The sequence below is a fragment of the Lolium rigidum genome, chromosome 1 (genome assembly GCF_022539505.1).
Source record: "Lolium rigidum isolate FL_2022 chromosome 1, APGP_CSIRO_Lrig_0.1, whole genome shotgun sequence".
Classification (NCBI taxonomy): Eukaryota; Viridiplantae; Streptophyta; class Magnoliopsida; order Poales; family Poaceae; genus Lolium; species Lolium rigidum.
The window spans coordinates 22,745,317-22,771,113 of record NC_061508.1 but is presented as its reverse complement, the minus strand read 5'-3'; the positions used below and the strand labels follow the sequence as shown (position 1 = coordinate 22,771,113).

General features: G+C 42.5%; 1 protein-coding gene across 1 annotated transcript; it reads right to left on the bottom strand.

Annotated features, from left to right (window-relative positions):
* Nucleotides 1-18,356: 18,356 nt before the first annotated feature.
* On the bottom strand, nt 18,357-22,926 carry LOC124705322 (nucleophosmin-like). Its single transcript, XM_047237063.1, has 7 exons — nt 22,905-22,926; nt 22,680-22,816; nt 20,866-20,934; nt 20,436-20,567; nt 19,080-19,157; nt 18,860-18,994; nt 18,357-18,788 (listed from the first exon to the last, which is right to left on the bottom strand). The coding sequence occupies exons 1-7, from the start codon at nt 22,924-22,926 to the stop codon at nt 18,612-18,614; spliced, it is 750 nt and encodes a 249-aa protein (XP_047093019.1). The 3' UTR covers nt 18,357-18,611.
* Between the last annotated feature and the right edge of the window lie 2,871 nt (nt 22,927-25,797).

Here is a 25,797-nt window from a genome sequence, read left to right as displayed (position 1 = left end):
AATGGGGAGAAGACAACCATCTAGCTACTGCTATGGACCCATAGTCCGAGGGTAGACTACTCACTCATCACTCCGGAGGCGACCATGGCGGTGTAGAGTCCTCCGGGAGATGATTCCCCTCTCCGGCGGGGTGCCGGAGGCGATCTCCAGGATCCCCCGAGATGGGATCGGCGGCGACGGCGTCTCAGTAAGGTTTTCCGTATCGTGGCTCTCGGTACTGGGGGTTTCGTCATGGAGGCTTTAAGTAGGCGGAAGGGCAAGTCGAGAGGCGGCACGGGGGGCCCACACCACAGGGCCGCGCGGCCAAGGGGGGGGGGGCGCGCCGCCCTAGGGTTTGGCTCCCCCGTGGCCCCTCTTCGTCTCGTCTTCGGTCTTCTGGAAGCTTCGTGAGAAAATAGGCCTCTGGGCTTTTATTTCGTCCAATTCCGAGAATATTTCTTTACTAGGATTTCTGAAACCAAAAACAGCATGAAAACAAGCAATCGGCACTTCGGCATCTTGTTAATAGGTTAGTTCCAGAAAATGCACGAATATGACATAAAGTGTGCATAAAACATGTAGATAACATCAATAATGTGGCATGGAACACAAGAAATTATCGATACGTTGGAGACGTATCAAGCAGCTAGGGTTCGTCGCGGTATTTATACGGAGCTTTGGAGCATGCCTCGTCACACTGCCGGTGAAGGAGAGGTCGACAGCGAGGGAGGAGAAGAGGAGCACGACGTCGCGGTGGCCACCAGCACACGGGGAGGATGAGGATGATCTCCTCGTCGTTATTTTGACGAAAGGGTATGGTGGGCTTTAGTTGGGCTGGTGTTTGGGCCGTGGTGCTGGGCTGTGCTACAGGGGCCGCTTGGGCTGGTGTGGCCCGAGAGGTAAGCCTCCCCCTCTCTCTTATTTTCTTTTCTGTTTTCTTTTTCACCTTTTAGTTTTGCTTATTTGAATTCAATTTCAAACTTTGTTATTTTTGCAGGCTTCTAAACTAGGTTAATTTCATCAAGTTGCAGAACAATGATTATTACATCATTCTTTCTATTATAATGAGTAGTTTATATCTGATTACATTTCATACTTGTTGGCTTATTTAAAATAGCAATTAAACATGAGTTTATATTCTCATTTTACTTTCCTTTTTCTTATGAATTCAATCCTTTGGAATGATTAAAGTTGATACTGTGAACTCAAAGTGTTACAGAGATTGTTATTAGGGCTTGGTTTCTATTTTGAGGATTTTGTCACTTGCATAGGATTTTATGTGAGCTAATATTTAATAGGGTTTTATCATTTCTAGTATAACCCCTTATTAAGGTTAACACTCTTATTACCTTTGGAAATGTCTAATGTAGATATTGTCCCATCATGGTTGATCTTGGTTATAAAGATAATTAGTTGATCACTACACTTATGGGTTTAACCATATAATGTAGCACAAGGTTTTGCTTATGTTCAAGAATTGAAGCATAAGATTAATTTGATGTGCAAATCTAGGGTTCTAATGCTATTTACCTAATGACACATGGTTTGAATCTTAATTGTGGTTTAGGTTTTATTTGTGATCACCCAAGTGATACACAAACTAAGGTTGAGGTTTAATTCAGGTTTGTAGAGTTGAGATGACACCATATTGCATGTGATAGGTTTAATCTCCCTTAACCAAGCTAAGGTGGTTGTTTACTTAACATTTTATGTTCTCCTCAAGTTACTAAGATATTGAGAATTAGTTTTATCTTCTACCAATTGGCTTCATATTATTAACCTCAATTTATTATTGAAGTAACTACATTGGGTATAGTTCTTTTTATAGTTAACTTTGGTCATATAGATATATGGTTTCTCACCATATGAAGTATAGTGTTTAACTCTAAGGTTCCCTTAGGTTCATTAATTGATGAATGAATGAGAAAATAGATGTGGTAAGATTCCACTTATTATCACCAATTGATTTACAATTATTGGTTGGGATATAAGCCTAGGGTTTGTTTACTAGTTACCTTCCTATAATTTCATGAGGTGAATGATATCTACTAATCCTATTAGGGTTTAACTTATCCTCACATACCTCAAGAGCATGATCATGGTTTAGGCATGATCAACTTGTTCTTGATATCATTTACTTAAGCTCTTAGGGTTTAGGATCATCTGGTTAAAGAATAGTTCTCTCCCTTTATTTCAGGTGTTGCCTCATCTATCTTGAGTGTAACTCTATAGCTTGAGTTCTCTCATACAGGAATGGTTTATTCTAGGGTTTATGGTGTACTCCTAATATTTATTTAGTTTGCTAGGCTAAAGATTTAATTGTCTATCTTAGTTGGATTATTCCACTCCTTATTTCACTAAGTCATGGATATAGTCTTATTTCACTTGGTATTTGGTTATCTCACCACTCCAAGGTGAAATGGTTTACAACCCAATACTTAAGTTCAAAGATTGTCTTTTATTCATTAATAGGTAAAGCTAGAATTGATATGAATGGGCTCCCTTACTTGGGAAGGACTTCAATACTAACTTAAGGTTATTCTCCAAGGATAATTATGTGGTCACCAATATCTATGGTTAACAAAAATGGTTTCTCTCTCTAGGGAAGGTATTGAATAATATCCTAAGGTTTCTCTTAAAGATGATGGTTTGAATAAATATCTTGGAATAGAAAGATATATATTTATAGGGTTGATCTTCTTGTCATGTTTCCAGGGATGAAGCAAAATGAATACCATGAGGTGCATGGTAGGATCATGAGTTAGTTTAAGACATGGAAAAGATAAGTCTAGAATAGTTCTCCATTATATTGTTACTTGATTTATGGTTAAATAGATGTTCAAATGTTATGTCAGGGAATTCCATATTATGATCTTTTATGAGATCAAACATTTGATCATTGATTCTAGTGTTGTTGTGTTGATTTTAATTCCATTTGATCTAACCCCTTAGATCAAATTATCTCTACCCAAAACAATGTTTTAACAAAGTCACATTGAGGTTTATAGCGCTTGACTTGATGAGCTACTTCAATTCCACCAAGGTCAAGTGAAACTTCAGTTACTGTGACTGTTTTACTTTAAAGCGCGAAAATTCCCCAGATTTTCTATGCATGAATGCAATGCACACATCTGTTTCCTCTATTTCTGTAACCCCATTACCTGGGATATTACAGAAGTAGAGGAGGAGCGGGCGTCCCATGCGACGGTCGACGCGAGCTGGAACAACGAAGGATGGCGGCCGTCGCTGCCGCAGAGGACTCCGACTCCAACATATCTTGGTCTTCCGACGACCCTGATGCGCCTACCCCGGAGGAGAGGGCGGCGGAGCAGAGAGCTAAAGTCGATTCCTTCGAGACGCTCAAGGACGACGCCGGCAACGCTCGCGATCACTTTTGGGCGTCCAAAATGCGTCGTCCGGTTGAAGATGTCCTTAGTATCCTTACACCGCCTCGTCTAGTTCTCCATTCCTCCTCCCGTGGTTGCGGTTCTTGATGAGGTATGCTCAGGTGTCTCCTCTCTCTTCTCCCACCACTAAAACGGAAGAAATAAGTTGGTCCATGAAAGGATATCAACAGATTTTGACCGTTCACAAGGGTTAAAGTTTGAAGAGGAGGACACTGATGCAAAAATGCTTCTTAATTTGATTCGTAAAAAGTGATATATATCATGTTGAAATATGTGTCAAATATGTGTACGGGTAGTATTGCATTTGAACTCGTAATTAACATACGGTTACGTGTTGGAGTCGAACTCTTATAACCTGGCCTAATATATAAAGGTATCGAGACAAGTTAAAATAGACTAAACCAAAAGCTAGATTAGACACAAGACTGATTTTTTGGACGGTCCGACGCACGTGGCAGGGGTGCTGGACTGGCGTGACTTTGTAGATTTGAAGTCTCTGCATCACCTCGACAAGGCTCGTCGTCGACAGTACTGTGATAGTATCCGGGAGGAGAGCAGACGCAGGCATTCGCCGAACCACTTTACCAAAAATGGTTCTTTTCAAAACACAACGAGTCTACAAACTAGTTAATGGAGTCATCTATGATAGTAACTTAATATTACTATCTACATCTATCTACACTACTTAAAAAGAACGAAGGTGTTCCCTATTCTGCCACTACAACTTCCCTTTTGTTGTCAGCTTGTGCCTTTCGTCGCCCACCTCGCCGTCGTTCGTCCCGCTTCGTCAATTGCCTCGGCTTTTATGGGTCTGGCCCAATTTCACAGGCTCGGTTATCGTTTCTTTCTCTCCCCCCTAATAACGAGCAAACAACGAACATAATCGCCTCTAGGTTTTCCCCACCGCCACTCGATCGATCTTCGGCAGGCGGCGCCGCCTACCTCCTTCGGCTGGAGTAAAGGAACCCCCGTCTTGCCATTCCTCTTGATGTTGTATCGGAAGGTCAGGGCATAGCAGATGGAGGTCGTATTCGGCCAACGATCGTGCCCTTCGTCTTCATCCAGGCGCCGTCTCCGTACCTCCGCATACAACCTCAAAGGAAGTCTCCACCTCTTTGCTTCCTCAACGATAGACTGAGCGGTGGACGGCAGAGGTGCCGCACCTCGCTAGATCTGGCATGTGGCAACACGGGTTGAGGCCGGAAAGTAAAGGAGGGGAGCATGGATACAAAGGCGTGGCGGCGGCTAACGGCAGGCCGGCGTCTACAGGCGCGCAAGGGGGCCTAAGGGCAGGGCGACCTCATCTTGTTGTCTGCTTCAACTCCCGCGGCCGGCCGGTCGGCCGGCCTCGTGTCATTTTCAGATGTAGGAAGAATCGAAGTATACAATGGTGCATAGCCCCCCAAGGAAGATGATAATGGTGCGTGCCTGTATTCATTTTGTATTGTCAAAATATCTGAAAATCTTATAAGTTGCCTTTGCTTTACAGTTAGTAGTTCTGAATATTGCTTTCCCATAGTCATATTCAATATAATACGTTAGTCTGAACCCCAGCTTAGAGCTCAAGGTAGATAAGTCAGTATAACTTTAGGTGATTGTTGAATTCCCGTTAAGAGCCAAGAGCTCAGTATAAACATTGGGCCTACCTTAAAAGATCAGATTGTGTGCAGTAAAATTCGAAATGCTTGTACTGGAGTCGCAAGAATGCTGAATGAGATTTAATAACACTGAATTAGATATCAAAATTTTGGATTTAAGGATTATGTTCCAGATGTGAGCATATCACGTCTGCCATTTTACTCTAGACTTTAGAGGGCTAGAGTAGGTGGAGGGTGGGTGGTCATGGATTTTATAGAGTTCTACATGTGTTAAAAAATGTGAGCACGGCCAGATTATGCATTTAGAATTCTCATATATAGTAATGCAGTTTGACCTGCTAAACTTAAAGTCAACAGTTCCACTCCGGTCTACACTCACATGGGCTTTGGAAGCGCAGATACATTACTGCATCCAGATAATACGTACCAACACTTGTACATTAGAAAGTTCATATTTTGATTTGTAGTATGTATAATATCTTTGAAAGTGTATGTTGTTAATGATATTGCATAGAGCAGATGAAGACATGCCAGGAGTGTTTGTTGTACTTAGATCTGACTGGTGTTACTGTATTTCTGGTCAATGTTAGTTTTCTTCACATAGGGATCAGAGTATGACTGACTTTGCTCTTGTTCCCAGTCCATGGAAGAAAGTTAGCATTTTATTTCAGTAGCAAAGCCTCAATTGAAGAAGTCGACAGTAGTTGATTCAGCAAATGGAGGGAGTAAAGATAGCAAACATTGCAAATTTTTCTTTCACTAAGAAATGTTACCATAACTCTAGCTCGCACTTAGGCTTAACTAAATTTATTCAGGGTGACAAGTCAGGACCCTTTCTTAGAAGAGGCCAGTATAAAGTTATGCGTACGACTGAGAAAAGAATAACAGATTTCACGTTTGTACCTGTAGGTATAAACTGCTTACCACGGCAAACTCAAAGTTGAGATTTCGTACGATCAAGAGGCACGTGCCAAGCTTGCTCTGTAGAAAATTAGACTTAAGAACACACCCACTATCCCATAGCATTCATACAGCCAAGTGAGCATCAGTTTGGGCAGGCGCTTCTCTGAGGTTGTGATGTCTATTACATTGTGTAGCTGATCGTTGTAAACGAGCACCAGCTGGAGACTAATTGTATTCAAGCAATCCTTGTAAGGTAAATAATTTTTCTGTTCTTTCTTGGAAGGGATCCATTCTTCAATTGCGAGCATTAGTATGTTGGATGAATGCAATTGGTTAATTAAGTTAAAAGACAATGTTTGCCTTCCATAAAAGTTGTACTGTACAATATATTATTTATACTCCTATTGTTTATTTAACTAAAAATGTAGCCTGGTTAGTAATGCCGGGATGATCGACAAATGTTGTCAGATTGTCCAATTCTCAGTACATGAATTATTTTGCGGTTGTATGTTGCTAAAAATGAAATGTATTAACATATATTCTGGCATGCCTAATACGAAGCAGATAGATGTGTTATATATTATGGAAGAACTACAAGAATCACCAAGCTTTTAGAGAATTCATCTTAGCTCATGGTCTATTCTCAATCATTTTATTGTTTGACTCCTCATGTCATTTAAGGAGAACTTCATTTTGAATTGCCAAAGGTGGCTGCAAGTCGTGAGTATTGTTTCCTCATTTCCATTCCTTAGTTCTTCTAAGAGCAAATCGGTCACAATTTTTTTTTATAGAGATAGCGTGTGTGGTACAAAATGATTTTCTGCTTCTCCAGTTCTCCTTGTGAACGTGATGATTTAAGGATACTACTGTTTAATAAAAGGATTGAATGGTTCCAGGCAGGGGCAGGGGCTGGATAACTCTGCACACATTTGAATTTGGACCTGATAAGTCGTGGCGTACTCTTGGCGGAAGATTGTGTCACTGTCAAGACATATCAACAAAGTTGACTCCTTATTCCTTGGTTGATTGCTTATTTCTATATTTTACTTTTTCTAGCAATGTGTTCCGTTCGAGTTGATTAAGCTAGCATTTCTGCACTTGCTCATGTCGATTGAATTGGCTATCTCGTCAAACTACACTTGCTCATTTCTGCATATTTTTTTTTTTGCATCAAGAGGCTGTGAGGAAATGAGCAGACCCCATTATCATAAATTCATATTGACAATCAGGTACAACATTGGTTTAACTGCATAGAAAAAATAGAATTACTATGATGGTGACAATGCAGATGCCAATCGAAACACTGGTGTTGGTTTATTAAAAAAAATTACATGGACTGCAACACTATCACTTGGTTCAGATCCTAGAGTTAATATCCTAGAGTGGGTAGATAATGAGTTAATCTGATGTTGGTCTCTTTTTTGTATTAAATTGTTATACAGATCTAATCATGCCCAAGAAGGCAGTTGGAAGATGAGAAACGATTCCAATGTCCATTTCAGCCTTCGGGGAATTTTGACGTTGACACTTGATAGGTTCTCTGCACTTTATGTTGTTGCACTTAGTGTTGCCATTTACGATAACAAATTACTTTTTTTTGAATTTGGAATAAAAAATGCTCGTCGGTTTGTGTGATATTTGATTGATTTCCTTGGTTATTAAATTAGTGCTAATATGAATTAAAAAGTACAAGGAAGGTGACTGCGTGCAGGTGTTCCGTTGTTGCGGTGCAACACCATAGCGGAGCTTGGCCTGTGTGCCAGCGTGTTGCGGGGCTGACACGGCGGACACCACCACGACAGAATTGTTGTTGGACCGCGCCTGCATGGTGCTCCCAGATGGCCAGGAGCACGCAGCAGAAGTATGTGGTTAATCTTTAGTCTTTTTCATTGTTCGTCAACGATATCATGCAACCGGGTCAAGTTAAATCATATGGTATTTTTTACCTTTCTATAATCTAATCTATTCAAACCCATTTAATCGAATGCTTGTTTAGAATAATGAGTTAAATTTGTGCACTGATAATCCATGCTTTCCACTACCATACAATTCTTGTCATTCATAATATCACATCCATGAATGAAATGCTAACCATGGTTTTAAAGGCGCCAAGGCGTCCCAAGGCGATGGGGGGCGCCTCAACGCCTAGGCGCTCAAGGCGCATTGCAAGGCGACGGCTTTGAGGCTGCCTTGCTGGAAGCAAAGCATCAGCTAGATAGGATGAGCAGAGGCAAGCAGAGGCAAAGCAAGCAAGAAGAAGTGCATCACATACACACACCAGACAACACCAAGGCACCAAGAGAAGCTGTCATGGAAGCTGTACATTGTTTCCCCTCTGGGAGAGGGATGCACAAGTGGGAGGAGTCGCCAGAAGCTTGGCCGGAGCCGGGGAGGCCGGCGGATGAAGGAGCAGCGAGCTGATCCGGCTAGAGTTGGGGAGGTCGCGTGAGAGGAGCCCCCCTCTCTCTCTTCCCTCTCTTTCCCCTATAGATGGCCCTCAATTTCCCTCCCAGCCCGCCATTTCTGTTTTCCCCTCCCGCCAGCCCAAAGTTTCCCGCGCACGTAACGTAGGCGTCCGCATTCTTGCAAGGCGGCGATTTCGCGCCTAGGTGACGCCTTTGGACGCCTTAGAGACGTCTTTGGACGCCTTGGGCAGAAAACAAAGGCGACGTCGACGCCTTGCCCTCCTGGAATGCTCGAACGCTTAAGCGTCGCTTAGGCGACGCCTTTAAAACCATGATGCTAACATGTTCGTACAAAAAAAAACTGTCGTCCAATACTTAACTTTCTAGCAAATAATCTCCATTGGATGTAGCAATGTTTCCAGCTAATGAGGAGCCCTGACATTACGCAGCTGACGGAATCAACAAGGGTGCAGCATTCGCCTTCTACAGACAACTTCTCCCATGGCGGACATTTTGTCATCCTTGCGCTATCCTCGCTCCGTGGCCCTCTCGCCCCTTGGTTGCAGTGTGAGCCCGATAGGAACTCAACAGGGATTTTGGGTCAACGTGATATGCTATTTTGTGTTGAGTAGATGGAAGCTAGGATGGAGGCTGTACAAAATTGCTTTGAGGTGCAAGGTAATCTTGGATGCTCATACATGCTTATTCTCCGTTGTATCTCCATGCCATATGTATATACACAATGTTAGTACATCGATTTCCCCCTATGAAATTTTGCATGATCTTTGGTTTAGAATAGGGTGTACACTGATGATATGGTAGCTGCTGGTGGTCTAATCAGAGATTATTCTTGCATAGCAGGTTTGGCCAAAAAATACAAAATTTTCTTTCATGTTCCTCCCATGTTCATTGCAATATGAAAAGCTTTCTTGTGGAACCTCCTATAAACGCCTTTCCTGACATATCATTACTGCCAATGCTAAGAATAGCTTAGCTTGTTTTCCATGCTTTACAAGTGGTTCACAAGATTGAGAAGTTGGAAAATGAAGCTACATTTATGGAATCTTGTGGAGAAATATGGTACTTTTTTACATGAGAGATACATTATTAGGGTTTCATTTATTTGACTAACAATTGTAACACTTCGTGTATCGAGTGATCTTTGTGAACATAAAAATTATTGCTTGTTGTTTCTGGACTTCTGTTAGGAATAAATGTGCCAGTTATGCAACGTTCCCAGTTTTCCATGTTACAGTGGGAGTATTTCAAATTTAATGTACAACTCAGCCATACAAATAATGTGCTTATGCAATGTATAGCTTAGTGAAAGTGGTAAAATTCTAAAATACATAGATCCAAGCTGAGATCCAATGCAAGTTCAGATATTAGATATAACCGATGAATATTAGATATCGCACTGCACAGCACATTCAAGGTTAGTGAGCACCCTTATCTGAAACTCTGTATTGATGATGCAGTTGCTAAAAGTGGTTCTTGGATATGAGGTGGTTTGCTGGGAATATGGGTTTCAGGATGATCGTGAGCAACCTAGGAGCTGAAGAAGCCTTCAGTGGTGTCTCGTGACATATTTCCGACCCTTCTAGCCGAGATTAAGCGGTTTGTGCCATTCCTCAAGCTGCACACATTATAGTGGACTAACAATTGCTTCAAGGTGAAGTCTGCTTTGGGACGAGATCAATGTGGAGAAACTAGGCAATGGTTCGTAAGGGCTGCACTACTGGCTCTTATTACGTTGCAGTTTGTCATAGCCATTGCTCCTGAATTATTTGCAAAGTTTCAAGGAAAAATAAGAAACGAAAATATATGATGTAAATTTTAGAATTAGATGTAGATAGATATAAAATTGTGCAGCCTTTTTGGTTGACGTTGTTGGATTAAGGGATGGCTTTAAATTGATATATGTTTTGTCTCATGGTTGTGTACTTCCTGGTCATGTACTGTTAGTACATGTGTAGTTTATCAAATTGTACAGCAGGAGAGACTACTTGTGGTTGCTTGACACCGCCCGAGATTGTCGGAATGGATTGGCGGCCCCTGCCGCAAGGTGCGTTTGGCATCTCTACGGTGTTGATTTTATCCCATTGCAACGCACGGGCATTTGTCCTAGTACATTATAAAGGTAGTAACACAAACTAGTATTATATGTATGTTACTAGTTGAAGTTACTATGCACTATGACCAGCCTAACATATCACAAACACCCAGAACCAGATTATAAGGCCTACGTCCAGCACCACCCCAGAGATCCATCAATAGCTTGCTTTTGCAACAGACGGACCCACGTATGAGTTGTGTAGTCAATTGACTGCACAATTTTTTGATCAATCCTACAATAATCATGTAAAATATTATTAAAAAATTGTAAAATAGCTATATTTGACTACATAATTTTCGTTTGATTGAGAACCAACCTGCGGTTGGGTGGTTAGGAGGTGGTGGTACCCTCAGCCAAACCCCAGGTTTGACATCTGTGTGTCTTATAAAGGCGGAATATTCATTCAGTGGGAGCAGTGGCGGAGCCAGGACGGCAACCTTGTGTTGTCGAATTAATGTTGTGTAGTTAAATACATCTATTTGTATAAATTTTTAATAAATTTTTACAGAATTTTAGCTTGTACCGTCAAAAAACTGTGTAGTCAGATGACTACACAGCTCAAGTGTGGCTACGCCACTGAGTGGGAGGCGATGTTCCCGTCGACAGCGAGACGTCTGTGGTGATTTTATCAATTTTAAGATTCAATCCGCCGGCTCAGTCTTTCGGAGGTGCTCATAGGGGTAGGATGTACGTGTGTGCGTTCATAGAGGTGAGTACATGCGCGTGTATGTGAGCATATACGTTTACACTGTGTTTCCATTTTTTTTTTATTTAACTACACAAGGTTGGAGTCGTGGCTCCGCTATTCCAAGTTTCCAACAAAGGCACCGATCGAAACAACCATGGATTGGAGAAGGTATCACAAACTGTAGATACAAACAATACAACACGTACGGCCAAACAAAGTTTCCTGGAAGCAACCGTCGCGACGCACTTGCTTTCTACAAGCACTCCCTCATTTGGATAATCCCGTCGTAGCAGCTCGATCTGCTACGTGACGTATTATGTCGACCGCGACGGCGCGGACTGCTCCATGCTGAGCCGGCGCAAGGCCCCCGCCAGGCCAGGGTGAGCCGACGGCCGAGGCGTGGCCTGTACCTCCTGCGACGGCATCCGACGAGGCACGGCCTGCGCAACCTGGTGCTGGTGTGGTGGCAATCCGGGCGGCGGTGGCGGCGCGGACTGCTCCATGCTGAGCCGGCGCAAGGCCTCCGGCAGGCCAAGGTGAGCCGATGGCCGAGGCGTGGCCTGTACCTCCTGCGACGGCATCCGACGATGCACGGCCTGCGAAACCTGGTGCTGGTGTGGTGGCGGCGCGGTGATGGCCGCCTCCCTACCCATTTGAGGTTATCTAATGTCAGTACGTATGAATACGTGATCTGTATTGGAGTAAGAGGAAGCACAGTGTACCGACCCTGTTCTTGTACTGTTGGCGCGGCGAGCACGAAGGCGATCGGCGACCCGCTCAGCGAGGTGAAGGTCCGTGAGGCAGTTGGTGATCGTCCGGTCGACGTCCTGGAACCTCGTGGCAGTCCTGCCGCTGCAGAGGATGGAGATCAACCAGCAGCGGCGGCAGGACTCGACGAGCTTGAGCGCCTCGTCTAGGGCGGCATGCAGCCTCTCCAGCGGAGGATTCCTTATCCGCGCCGTGTCTGAGAGGGGCCCCGGCGGTGGAGCCGCCGTGGGAGCGCCACCGCCGGCCGCATGCAGAGTGGCGTCACGGTCTGCGCGGAGGATTTCGCTGATGACGCCTGCGCGTTCGGCAAGCTCCAGGCACTTGTCCTTGTTCTGGCGGGCCGTCTCCGCCGCCATCACGATTTTCTGCGCCACAGTCAGGATCATGCTTACTACCTCCATGGTTGACCTTGAACAACTTACTGTACCAGTTGTGAGTCCCACGCCACTTATGTAGAGCGCCGGCCATCTGGTGCCACGGGGTCGAGCGAGTCAGAGTGGTTCAAATCGTGTGAACCAGCCTTTCACTCGAAGGCTACGGCTCACCCACTGGGCAATAACCTCGAGAAACAATTGACTAGGACTGGCGTTAAAAAACCTTGTTAATGACCCACTTGCGTTATTTCGTCAATTGTTTCGACGACTAGGCTACCACATGACTCATGAGGTAGGTATTCAGGTACCTTCCTACTCAATCAACGGAAAATCCACAGCTTAGCTCTTTATTAGCCAACGTTCACACTGTCAATATGCTCCGCGGGAATCACGGTGCTCAAGCTGAGGTCACGTCGAAGTATATATGATACTTTATCAGTTTAAGTATATACGTTCATACACTATATCTAAGATACTCTAAACCAAGTTTGGTGAAAAAAATACAATTGAACCCATAGTTTGCACTATATATTCGAAATACATGCATATGTATAAGTTATATATCAATTATATGAACATCTTAAATCCACGTCAATACCATCATATTCATCATAAATATATACATTAGATATAAATATTTTTCTATACAAACTTAGTCAAACTTGGCGAGGCTTGATTTTCGCGGAAACCAACGTACACTAAGGAGAGTGTACCGTGTACGCAGAGGTGCCACATGCCGCGTTTCTCCATGCCGCCGCGTGCGTGTCCGTGTGATTCGCTAGGAATCGTGCATCTAACTCCTCTCTTTCCATCTTATCCTCCCTACCACCTTATCTTTCCAGCCCTGAAACACCGCACCCTTTCTCTCTCGGCCCATTGTCTGTCTTCTGAAACTCAAACACTGCACCCTTTCTGGTAGATGTTTTTGTATTTTTGGATTAAATGAGTGCTGGAAATAGTTTTTGTTTTTGTTTTTGTGTTTTTGTATAAATGCAAGTAAAAGGTGTTTTTATGATAGAAAACGGACCAAGGTTCATAGTTTCACTTGCCTACTCTCTCATAAACATGGTGAAATCAAAATAGCTTCAAAGAAGGCATAATATTGATGTAACTTTATAAAGTATTTGATAAGTATTCATATGAAATCACAACATATGGTTGAGATGATGCAACATCCCACTAATACCCCTCTAGTAGGGAACCCTCCACAAACTAGATATAAGATAAATAGAGTATTTCCTTTTCTTTTATGATATGATGTTGATTGTTAAATATACTACCTTTCAAAAGATATACGAATCACCTAAGTTTGTCACTAGGAAATTATAGTACATGCATTCATTTATCCTTACTGAGGTAACAACAGAAAAGTAAAAAACCATAGTAGGACCCCAACTTCCTAGTTCCTATCACTATTCAGTTTCATACTACCATGTTACTCCAACTAATACATATATTCTCCCTTTCATGCTCTATTATACTAGTTGAATCAGATCAAGTAATTAAGAACAGATACATAATATACATCTACTTATACATCAAACACAATTCGAAAATTGCTATCTCAACTACTCATCTCATCAAAATAACTTCAAAGAAGTTCAACCTTGGAATACAATTAGGCAGCTCATATTGCACTAGAACACTGATAGCATGAGAAAGAGACAGAATAAGATACTTCCACAAACCCATAATCCAGGGGCGGACTACTCCCTCTTCATCATGGTAATGAATGAGATGTTGTTGCACATGTTGGAGATGTGATCCAGCAACATTGGAGGGTGTTCCCCGTCCAATCTTCGCATGAACTCCTTTGTTTCGTGTTTCCGCCTCCGCGCGTGATGCGTCGTACTACGAGATCGCGATATCAAGGTAGTATATATAGTTGTTTTCAGGTCAAGACGATTCTAGGAGCGTAAAGATCAATGGCAACAGAGCTTCGAGGGGGATATGGGCCCCACTCATGCGGATAGGGTATCAGGCCATGTGGTGGGCCCCATCTTAGGCCTCCCTCAGGTCCAGGTGAGGTCTAGGTTCTCCAGCCTTCTTCTTCTTCCATAAAAGAACTTGCATGGAAAAAATCTCAGGTCAAGTTGAGTTTGCGAAGGTTTTTATAAGTTAAAAATATGCAAAACAAGATTTTCTTGGTGTAAAGTTATAGTACAAATAAAAAGGGTCTTTTAGTAAAATCCCCAAATCATTCTAGAACATAATTATAACCACTTATATGAATCAATTATGATGGAATATGCATGAAACAATAAACTAAAAAGATGATAGATGCTTCTACATGCATCAGACCCCGCTGGGTGCCTCCGGTTGTTGCGTCGCTGATGTTACGTGAGGCTATAGCCTGAGGGCTGCTGGAGCCGCCATGTCGTAAGATATCAGGGCACATGAAGTCACCTCCGAGGACAATGCTGGGGCAGATAGCCGCCCCACACCCTAGGTGCTACCTCAAGCTGCATTGAGGTCGATGGTAGCCGCCGCATGCCGGGAGATGCCATGACATCTTGGGCCACAACCGGCTTGAGGGTGGGGATGCCATGGAGGGGTGGCAGTGCTCATGGTGATGATGCACTTGGGCATATGCGAAGCTGATCGACATGGCAACAACGTCGACGAGGTGGCAGACACACATCCATAGAAGGAAACGCCGTGTCACTGCAGTCTACCTCACCACCTCTACTACCGTCGTGCTGGGCTATCCTGCTAGAGAACGTGAGTCTGCCTATGTTGGTAATTGTTTGTTGATAACTCAAAATTTGGTAATTCTAGCTAATTAGTTCTAGAATTCTGGATAATAAATTTGACAATCGGGGTAATTATTTTGGTAATTTTCTATTCAAAGAACGTGGTAATTGTTACTTAGATATTTTTAGCTTGCAACTATGACTAATTTATCTGGTAGTTATGGCTAATTAATACTCCCTCCGTTCCTTGATCTAAGGTGTATGATTTTTCCGAAAAAGCTCTAAAATATAAGGTGTATTGGGTAGAATCACTCACTTGGATATTTTTTTTTACGGAATCGATTTCATTTTCTTAGCTCATGCAAACTCCTATATTTTCTCAAAGCAATAACTCAAGGATAATCTTGCCCAAAATTTGTGTAACTTGCCCTCAATGTGCATTTCTTAATTTCTGTGCCAAAAACTATACACCCTATATCTAGAAATGGAGGGAGTATGATAATTGTTTTACAAAGCACATAGATAACTTGATAACTTTGTGTAGTTAATCCGTCGTTTGCTAGCCAATGGATAATTTGGTGAGTGCTTTATAAACAACATGTTAGTTGTTTCACAGATAACTTGATAATGTGACTAATTAATTCGCAATCGCTTCTTATAAACAACATAATTATGTGCTACTAGGATAACCTAGTCACCATTCATAGCATGGTGTGGTGAGTAGTGAAAACGACCAATTATTTCGACAACAACTGAGTAAACTCTTACTAAAGTAACCTAGAAGTGTTTTTTTTTTTTTGCATTTGTGCAGGGAACAATGTCCCCTGGGTGAGAAAATTCAAAGTCTAGAAAATCTGGAATCGCTAATGATCTCCTAGAATGACGCTATTCCTTTGGATAATCCTTTGGAGGGCCATAGAAATTACAAACAATATACAATCTCTTGGTCTACATCATCAAAGAACTTGCAGATTTTCCAGGTCCCAAAAGCGATTGCATTGGTTCTCTACAAGCACTCTGTTAGTCTGCACAATCCTAAAATACAGATCAACTATTGTATAATTTTCAATGTCAAGTTTAAGCTGATGGAAATGGCTTATACACTTAGGCGCCCTCACTCAGTGACTCAAGATTCAGATACGTAGACACTGCGGGAGCCATAACAATTTTAGAAGAAATTGCGAAAGTCAAGAGTCGAACTCGAGGCTTTATGTTCTGATACTCCCTCTATCCCAAAATGTAAGGCATCTAAGGATTAGTCAAAGGACATATTAAGAAAATATACTTTATGGTAAATTATTCATGTTGATTTAATACTGTAAATGATTATTTTTGTGTATAAACTTGGTCAAACTTAAAAAAACATTAACTTTTGACTAATCCTTAGACGCTTTACATTTTGGGACGGAGGGAATACCACGATAAGCTTCGTGCACTGCAAATGTCCGAAAAAGGCATAATCCAGTTATACCATTCAACAATCACATGCACATTTCCGTTAAAATGGGAAAAAAGAAAACATGGCATCCAGCTTAACACCATAATCAGCCAAGACCAGAGTCAGCAGACAATAGGATGTTTTGTTGGGAAATTATTTGTTGCAGGAAACCATGATCACCCGTACCTCCGATCCATGCCAGCTCGCCTCGGTGCCGGTGAGATCGATCGCCGCCACGACGTATCGCCTTGTATCGGCAGCTAGGTTGATTTGATCACATCGCAAAGTAGCCATAGCCCTTGAGCAAGGACTGCACATCCTGACCCTGCTGCTGCGACGACGCCGACTGCGCAAGGTAGCCCTGCAGCATGGCCTGCGCGTCCTTCCCCCGCTGCGCCGACTGCGCATGGTACTCCTGCAGGGAGGCCTGCGCCTCCTTACCCAGCTGCTCGCGCTGCGCATGGTACACCTGCAGGAAGGCCTGCGCCTCCTTGCCGCGCTGCGCTGACTGCGCATGGTACTCCTGCAGGAAGGCCTGCGCGTCCTTACCCTGCTGCGCCGACTGCGCTAGGTAGGCTTGCAGCACATCGTTGCCCTGCTGCGCCGGCGCCGGCGGTGGCGCGGACTGCGGTAGGTAGGCCTGCAGCAAGGACTGCTGCGCCTGCTGCAGGTACTGGTCATAGAAGCTCACCGGCGGTGGCGCTGGCGCGGACTGCGCTTGGTAGCCCTGTGGCAAGGACGGCCCATCCTTACCCTGATGCTGCTGCTGCTGCGGCGGCGGCGGTTCGTGCACCGGCGCGGCTTCTGCGTCGGCGCGGTGGTCACGACGGCTAGCTGCGATCTGCTCCGCGAGGCCGAGGTCAACGACGCAGGCGGTGATCCTGGTCTCGACGTCCTGGAACCTCGCGGCCGTCCTGCCGCTGGTGATCAGCTTGGGGATCCCCAAGCCAGCTGAGCGGCGCTGGGACTCGACGAGCTCAAGCGCGTCGTCTAGGGCGGCCTTTAGCCTCTCCAGCGCGGCCCTGCTAACGCCGCCGGCGATCCTGCTGGTGGTGGAGCCGCGGTCCTCCCGGAGGATGTCGCCCACGGTGCGCGCGCGGTCGGCGAGGTCCAGACACCTTCTCCTGTTCTGACGAGCCGTCTCCGCCGCCTTCACGATCTCCTGCACCACCTTCACGATCGTGCCCACTGCCTCCATGACCGAGCTCCGAATGCAAGACGAGATCGATCGAGGATCTCGGTAGGAGAGGGTGTACAGTTAATTGGAGAATGTATAGCTAAAGCTAACCATGTTCTTGAAGGAAATGCGCCAAAGTAGTTGAACGCATTTGCTCCCTCTGGCGGGTGATCGTGGTGGCCAAATTAGAATATATTTCCTCGAGAAACACTTGACTTTGGCTGGGTTATGATTAAATGATCAACTTGCGTTTTAAAAAGAGTGTGTCTATATCTAAATTGACTGAGATTTTTTTTAAAGAAAAGTACAACTCGGTTTAGCTGCACATTTTCGGCAGAAAAGTACAATTACACTTTTTTTAGCAGAAAAATACAACTCAAACCATTTTTAAAGTGATTTAGACTTAAAAAATGGCAGTTGACTGAGAAATAGCAAAACACGTTGCTAATGACCAGCTTGCTTTATTTCGTCAACTGTTTCGACGACAAGCACATGCAAGGTACCTTCCTACTGAATCAACCAACTTCACGATAACACAATCTCCAGCTTTAGCTTGTAATGAACATTCAATTTCAACACTGTATGATACGGTGATCGTATATGCTCCACGAGACTGGCGGTAATCAAGCTGAGGTCATGTACTCGTGATGTTTATAGCTAACTGTTTAGGAAACAAAATGATTCCAATATTTATTTGGTGTGCTCGGTTATGTGATATGTCTGATGTGCCAATTTCAGACTTTCAGTAACTTAGAGCGGCAGAAACCATAAGACAACCGATGATCTAACTTAACGGTATGGCCGTTCATTTACAATATCACGTACACAAAAAAAATCAAACTGCGACTTCAGCAACCTTGTCTACTTCAACTCCATAAGCCATAAGACAGCCGATGATCTAACTATTACTCGTGAATGAGCATGCTTCAACTCCAGAGTCTACTTTCTCAACTAGTATACACTAAAAGCTTCTCAAAATCATCGTACATGTCATGAAGTTCTTTCTCTACCAACGTTCTGGATGGGACATCAATTTACTGGACCGATTTGGGAATATTGTGGTCTTCATAGCTCAGTTTTGCCGGACTTTGCGGGCTTCTTCTTCCCTTGCCACCATTTCTTTACCACTTTTGACACCTTGCTCACATGGCTCTTCAATTTTTTGCCGGTATCCTGGATCTGTTTCACAACCTGTTGCTTCAAATCTTTCTTTTGTGGACCCTTATTTTTTAGAACTTTTCCCTGCAAGGAACACGTGACTAAACATCAAAAGTTCAAATAAACATATTTAGATGAGAAGTTACTAAATTTACCAAGTTCTTGGGGAAGTTATCCTCCTCGTCTTCATCATCCTCATCATCATCATCGCCGCCTTCATCAGCACCAAAGTTGTTCTTCATCAGATCGTCCCTAGAGTACATCTTCATGTTCGGGGCTCCTGGGATGCCCTGTTATCATCAATATTGTATTATGAGATTTGAATCTACATGTATACTTGTATAAAGTAACATATACCATAGCTGAAGTATCTACCTCCATTGATCTCATTATCTTCTCCATCTCAGCATCTTTTGATGGCTTCGCAGCAAAGGGCTCTCCAGGGACCCGATCCTGTGATTTTGACGATTGACGTGATTCAGAAATCATATGCAATTATTTTGTACCCCAAAGCTTCAAATCCAGATGCTTCTTAGCAGCAATCAATTAATTTTCACAAGTAAAGCATCAAAACATGAATTATATTCAGGTTCTAAACCATGCCGTGATTCTGTAAAGTACTTGATTACATCAAAACATGAATTATATTCAGGTTCTAAACCATGCCGTGATTACATGACATAATTTGCTATTGAACTCCTTTATTTTTTCATTTTACTTCTAGGAAGGGTTTCTTTTAGTCTATGTCTATTTTATAGACCATTTGTATTTATATTGCAACATGTAATTAAGGAAAAAACATAAATTCACTACAAAGTACACATATCAATAGATGGATTTATGGGAGGTAGTGTTTCAAACTTAATACCATATACTCCCTCCGTCCATAAAAATATGTCTTAGATTTGTCTAAATTTGGATGTATCTATGCACTAAATAGTTTCTACATACATCCAAGTTTAGACAAATCTAAGACATCCTTTTATGGACAGAGGTAGTATTTAACTTTTTTTTAGGGAATGGTAGTATTTAACTGAACATGGATTAAGTGAGCCATCATGAAATTAAACAGGCCTACAAACCTATGTTGAACTAAGGGCCTGTGAAATACTCCTAAGGGCTTGTTTGGTACTAGAGTTTTAGTGGGGATTAGCGGGGATAATCCGCTCCAAACTTCAAATCCCCACTTATCCCCGATACATGTTTGGTGCTAGAGTATGAGCGATTTTAATCCCCACTTTTCCCCAAATTTTAGTGTAATTTTTTCAATCCCCAATACTCTACCCCTACCTAGTGGATTGGGGTTGGGGTTTTGTGGGGATTGGGTGACAAAAGTGATTTACCCAATACTCTAGAGTATTATCCCCACTAATCCCCACTAAAACAATAGTACCAAACAAGGCCTAACAGATAAAGCTCAAGTAAAACTCGTATAATATCCATGTCCATGTCCAACCTGTATGAAACTTTGCTGCTATTTACTAAATGCAAGTATCCCAAAGATGAAGCTATCTTGCAAAATTCCAGGTTGACCATCGACACAACAAGTACTCTGTGGCAGGGCTTAAAGTTGTGAAAGGGGTACTGATCTGATAAAATTTCCTTGCTACGCTTGTAAGAAGAGGTTAAATTTTCGATTAGCTCACACTGAAGTGGAACTACTAGGTACCTGCTACATATTATAGATAATAACATATTTAAGAGGTCAGAAAAGAGATAGCAATTGCTTACTTTTGGAACTGGTGGTGGAGCCGCAGCACATGCTTTGGTAATATCTTTACAGACAAACTTTATCAGCTCGTCAACTGAAGGCTTATTTGTGTAGACAAATTCAGCAACATCTGTATCAGCATAACCCATCACCTGCAAACTTTTTTTGTTCAGTTGAGTACACAACTTCAATAATATAATAGAAATAACGATACCACCTTATTGCTGAACCTTTAATAAATTCTGCAAAGAAAACCTCAACTAATTTGAATACTAGCATAAATAAACCATGATCCATTCCAGATGACTACAATAATTATATCATTTATTAAACAGTGATGCTGAATTCATGAAAGTTTATGACCTACAAAGAAACCAGAGTCTTAGTATGTTCATAAGTACTAGATAGTACAAACACATAGTAATAAACTAGATAAGCATTGATCTTCACCTCCTGGCATGCACGCTCAATGGTCTTGCATTCTGAATTGCAATGTCCCTCCTCATCTTGGTCCACAAGCTGCAAAATAGTTTGATGTATTAGAATACGATTACAACAGTGCGCTTTTGCAAGTATCACAAACTATATATAAAGATGTGCCAAGTAGAAGTAGATATGTAACAATATTGAGCTGAAATGGTTCAACCAATTATACTTAGGGCATGTACAATGCTGCTGACTCAGCTTTTGTAAGGAGTGGTTATAGGTAGTTTTGGTGATTCGAAATAAGATAATGAGAAGAGAGTGAGGTTGTCTGTAAGGTTTTAGACAGTCTTATAGACAGTATTTTGTTGTTGTATGGATGGCGTTTGTAATTTGTACTCACATATAGTTATTGCTACAAATAGACATGTTACAGACAGATTGTTGTATATGTTGTCTGTAGTATTGCGTATACATGACATGGAAGAGTCACATGTCTAAACCAATGTACATGCCTCTATGGAAAATGTCTTTTATTTGAAATGAAAATCCAAATAGCATATCCAAGGGAAAAACTGAATTAGCTATACTTGTATTATCTAAAAGAGTCTCTAACATGGCTGACTTCAGATTTAAGAAAGCATAACATGCTAAAATGAAACACTCCAGTTAATACTATCATATACTATTATACTGTCATAAAGATGTTTTGATTACTATTTACTTTCATTTGAATAGTTCAGTTACTTGTCTTCTCTTTTTATTTATTATTTGCGAATCATTTGGCATTATCTTTCTTTCGCATCACTGTATATTATCTAAAATAGTCACTTAAATGACTGACGTAAGACAAAAGAACAAGCTAAAGTGAAACGATCCAGTTCACACTGTCATTTAGACTGTTAATTTGTTTGATTACTGCTTATTTGCATTTGAATAGCTCAGTTGCTTGCCTTATCTTTCTATTGTGACCCACCAGTAAACTAACAATTCAATGTGAGTGCTATTATTTGCGAATCATTTGGCTTTGCACTTTTTTCTGCGGGGGGATTTGGCTTTGCACTCAGTGGCGTTGACAAGATTCAAGATCTTCAGACGCCTGGATGTGCACCACCAGTACATAGCTGGTCCTCCCCAGTGCCAGTGGGCACAGCCAACTAGAGCAATTTCCACTTTCTTCATTTATTCTCATGCCATGTCACCAAAACACTTTGAAGTGTGTGATGTTATTACCTATGTTACTCCCACTATGAGTAGCCTTACAGACAGCTCATAGACAGTAATTTTGTTGTTGTAACTTACACTCACATATAGTTTTGGCTAGAAATAGACTTGTTACAGACAGATTGTTTGCATATGTTGTCTGTAGTATTGTCCATATAAGACATGGAGTAATATTACACAACCTTTTAGTGACTATATGTAGCCATATTCGTATCATCTAAAAGAGTCACTAACCTGGCTAACTTAAATATTTAAGAAAACGGAACATGCGAAAATTAACTGCTGAAGTTAATACTATCATTTAGAGTGTTTAAAAATGTGTTTGATTACTGCTCCATTTTAATAGTTCAGTTAATTGTCTTCTCTTTCTATTTATTATTTGTGAATCCTTAGGATAGCACTTACTGGCAGCGAAGAGGATTTAAGATCTTCAGGCGTCCGGACGTGCAGCACCAGTACATAGCTGGTCCTCCCCAGCATGTGCCAGTGGCCGCACCCAACTGAGCAATTTCCACTTTGCAGATCTATCAAGCAAGCATCCTTAGGATAGCAATTTCCAATTTCCACGGCACGAATCCGCATCAACTCCAGCCAAAGACAAGAGAGTTCAATTTTACCTCGAGCTTATCGCCCTTCTCGACGATGTCGATCCGGAGCATCCAGTCCGCCTCCTGCTTCTTGAGGTTGCACACATTCTCCGCGATGTCGATGATCTCGATCTCCGGCACCTGCAGTGCCGCACACAACCTCCCAACTCATCAGCCAGATTTTTCCGAGGATGAAGTCAGAAATGCTTTATTCCAGATGGCTCCTTCTAAGGCGCCAGGTGTTGATGGTTTTACGGCTGGGTTCTTTCAGAGACATTGGGATTTATTGAAAAATGATGTGGTACCAGCTGTGGTGGATTTTTTGAATGGTGGTATGTTACCTATCGGCATGAATGACACATCTATTACTCTAATACCGAAGGTACGAAATCCACAACGTATCTCACAATACAGACCAATTTCCTTATGCCCTGTTTTATATAAAATAGGCGCTAAGTGTATTGCCAACAGACTCAGGATCTTTTTGGGTGATGTTATTGGTGAAGAACAAAGTGCTTTTGTGCCTGGCCGCTTGATTACAGATAACGTGTTAATTGCTTATGAGAGTGTCCATGCAATGAAAAGGAAGAAGAAAGGTAAAAATTACTTTTGTGCTGTTAAGCTCGACATGATGAAGGCCTATGACCGTGTAGAATGGCATTATCTGGAGGCTATGATGTTGAGGCTTGGCTTTACTGACAGAACGGTGAGATTAATTATGAAGTGTGTTTCGTCCGTAAGATACACTGTTCGTGTCAATGGAGAACTCTTACCGTATTTTACTCCTTCGCGAGGCCTACGTCAAGGGGATCCTATTTCGCCCTATTTATTTCTGTTTTGTGCTGAAGGATTCACTGCTTTGCTAAATCACTTTGGTGATAATTGGGTGGACAGAGGAATTAGGGTGAGTTTTCAGTCTCCTTGGATTAATCACCTCCTATTCGCAGATGATAGTCTAATTTTTATGAGTGCAAAAGTGGAAAGTGGTGAGAGGTTGAATGAGATTTTGAGGATCTATGGGGAGTGTTCGGGACAATGTGTCAATAGAGAAAAAAGTTCAGTATATTTCAGTCCCAATACATCTCAGACTATCCGCAACAGTATGAAGAATACTTTGGGGATTATGGTAGAGGCTTTTAGTGAGCGCTACTTAGGTTTGCCAACTGCGGTTGGTAGAATCAACAGTGGAACATTTGATCATATTCGGGAACGTATACGTAGCAAAATTCAAGGTCTTGAGAGGATCCTTTCTTGTGCAGGCAGAGAGATTTTCTTGAAGACAGTGGTACAAGCGATGGCTACCTTCAGTATGAGTTGTTTTAAATTAACAAAGAAGGTTTGCAAAAGTTTGACGTCCTGTATTGCAAAATATTGGTGGAGCAGCTCTTTGGACAGGAGATCTCTTCACTGGGTCTCATGGGAGGTGCTCGCAACACATAAAACTAAAGGAGGTTTGGGTTTTCGAGATTTGGAGCTATTTAATCTAGCCATGCTTGGCAAACATGGTTGGAGACTTATGACAAATCCAGAATCCTTGTGTGCCCGTGTGCTAAAGGGAAGATATTTCCCACATAATGATTTCTTGCATGCAACAATACCAAAGCAATCTTCTGCTACATGGAGAGCAATTGTTGCAGGAAGGGAGGCGTTGCAATTGGGTTTGATAAAGCGAATAGGCGACGGTGGTTCAGTTTCTGTTTGGAATGATAAATGGATCCCGGGGTCCAGGACGATGAAACCATCGGTTCAGCTTAGAGATGCTAATGACAATATCCCTGACAATATCAACCTAGTTTCTGACTTGATTGATCATGACACGGGCATGTGGAAGATTGAAGTGGTCAGAAGGAATTTTGTTCTTCCAGAGGCGGATGCTATTCTTAATATTCCGCTTCGCCGTGGGGGAGGCGAGGACTTTTGGGCCTGGGCGTTTGATAAGACAGGTTGTTACACTGTGAAGACGGCGTATCGTGCTCTCATGAGTCGCAACGAGCAATCAGCTCTAGACGAAGGGGCGATTACCGAAACCTCAACTACAGAGAAACAGTTGTGGACTGTCTTATGGAAACTGAATGTGATGCCAAAAGTTCGGGTGTTTTGGTGGCGAGTGTTGCGAGGTATTCTTCCCACCGAATCTACCTTAAAGCATCGACATATTTCGCAATTGGGCAGATGCAAAATCTGCCTAGCAGCTGATGAGGATCTCTTGCATGCTCTAGTCAATTGTGATCATGCACGCAGATTTTGGGAAGAAGCGCAGTCTTGGATGAACTTTGTGTTACCAAAGCTTCATCCCCTTACCTGGTCACGTGATATATTATGTGATGCTAGGTTTGATGATTCAGATAGGCCAAAAATTGTTACAGTAATGTGGGCCATCTGGAGTTCGCGGAATGCCTGGACTCATGATAAAGGAGCGTATGATCCAGTTCATTCTATGAAGATGGCCAAAGAAGCTTTAGCGATTCTTGAAGTTCCAAAGAAATATACAACTATGCTTCCAGGCCATGGTTGGAGACCACCAGACGAGGATGTTGTGAAAATTAACACAGATGGTGGTCTGTCTTTCGATGCTCGCAGAGGTGGAGCAGGTGGGGTGGCGAGATCAAGATATGCATACCTGGGTGCATGGAGCAAGCCTTACAATGGTCTCACTGACCCTCTTGTTGCCGAGGCTCTTGCACTAAGGGATGGTGTGATCTTTGCCAAGCTTCGAGGGTACCCAAAGGTGGTTATGGAAACCGACTGTCTGGAGATTGTCAATCTCTGGAACACTCGCCACGGATTGCGCGCGGTCGTGGCTTCTATTATTCAAGAAATAGGAGAGCTAGTTTTGAGTTTTTCTTCTTTTACTATTCAGCATGTTTTGAGATCAGCGAACTATCCGGCCCACCTTTGTGCAAAGCATGCTAGCACATTGGCGGTGACGAGCAGTTGGCTCGATTGTACTCCTGACTTCCTGGTTGTCAGTCTTTTGGCTGATAGTTCGGGCGCTATATAAGCTGAATAAAGCTCTCCATATTCCCCGCAAAAAAAAAAATGTACTCATCATGTTTATAGCTACTGTTTAGGAAACAAAATGATTGCAATATTTATTTGGTGTGCTCGGTTATGTGATATGTCTGATGTGCCAATTTCAGACTTTCAG

Bases quoted from the DNA above. Each gene is read 5' to 3' on its own strand.
- LOC124705322 (XM_047237063.1), bottom strand. From the start codon at position 22,926: ATGTCTCTGAAAGAACCCAGCC. The intron at 22,817-22,904 runs GTAAAACCATCA...CTGGCTGATGAG, and splicing joins GTCTCTGAAAGAACCCAGCC to TTGGGAGGTTGTGTGCGGCA. The intron at 18,789-18,859 runs GTAAATTTAGTA...TGTTCCTTGCAG, and splicing joins ATAACTTCCCCAAGAACTTG to GGAAAAGTTCTAAAAAATAA.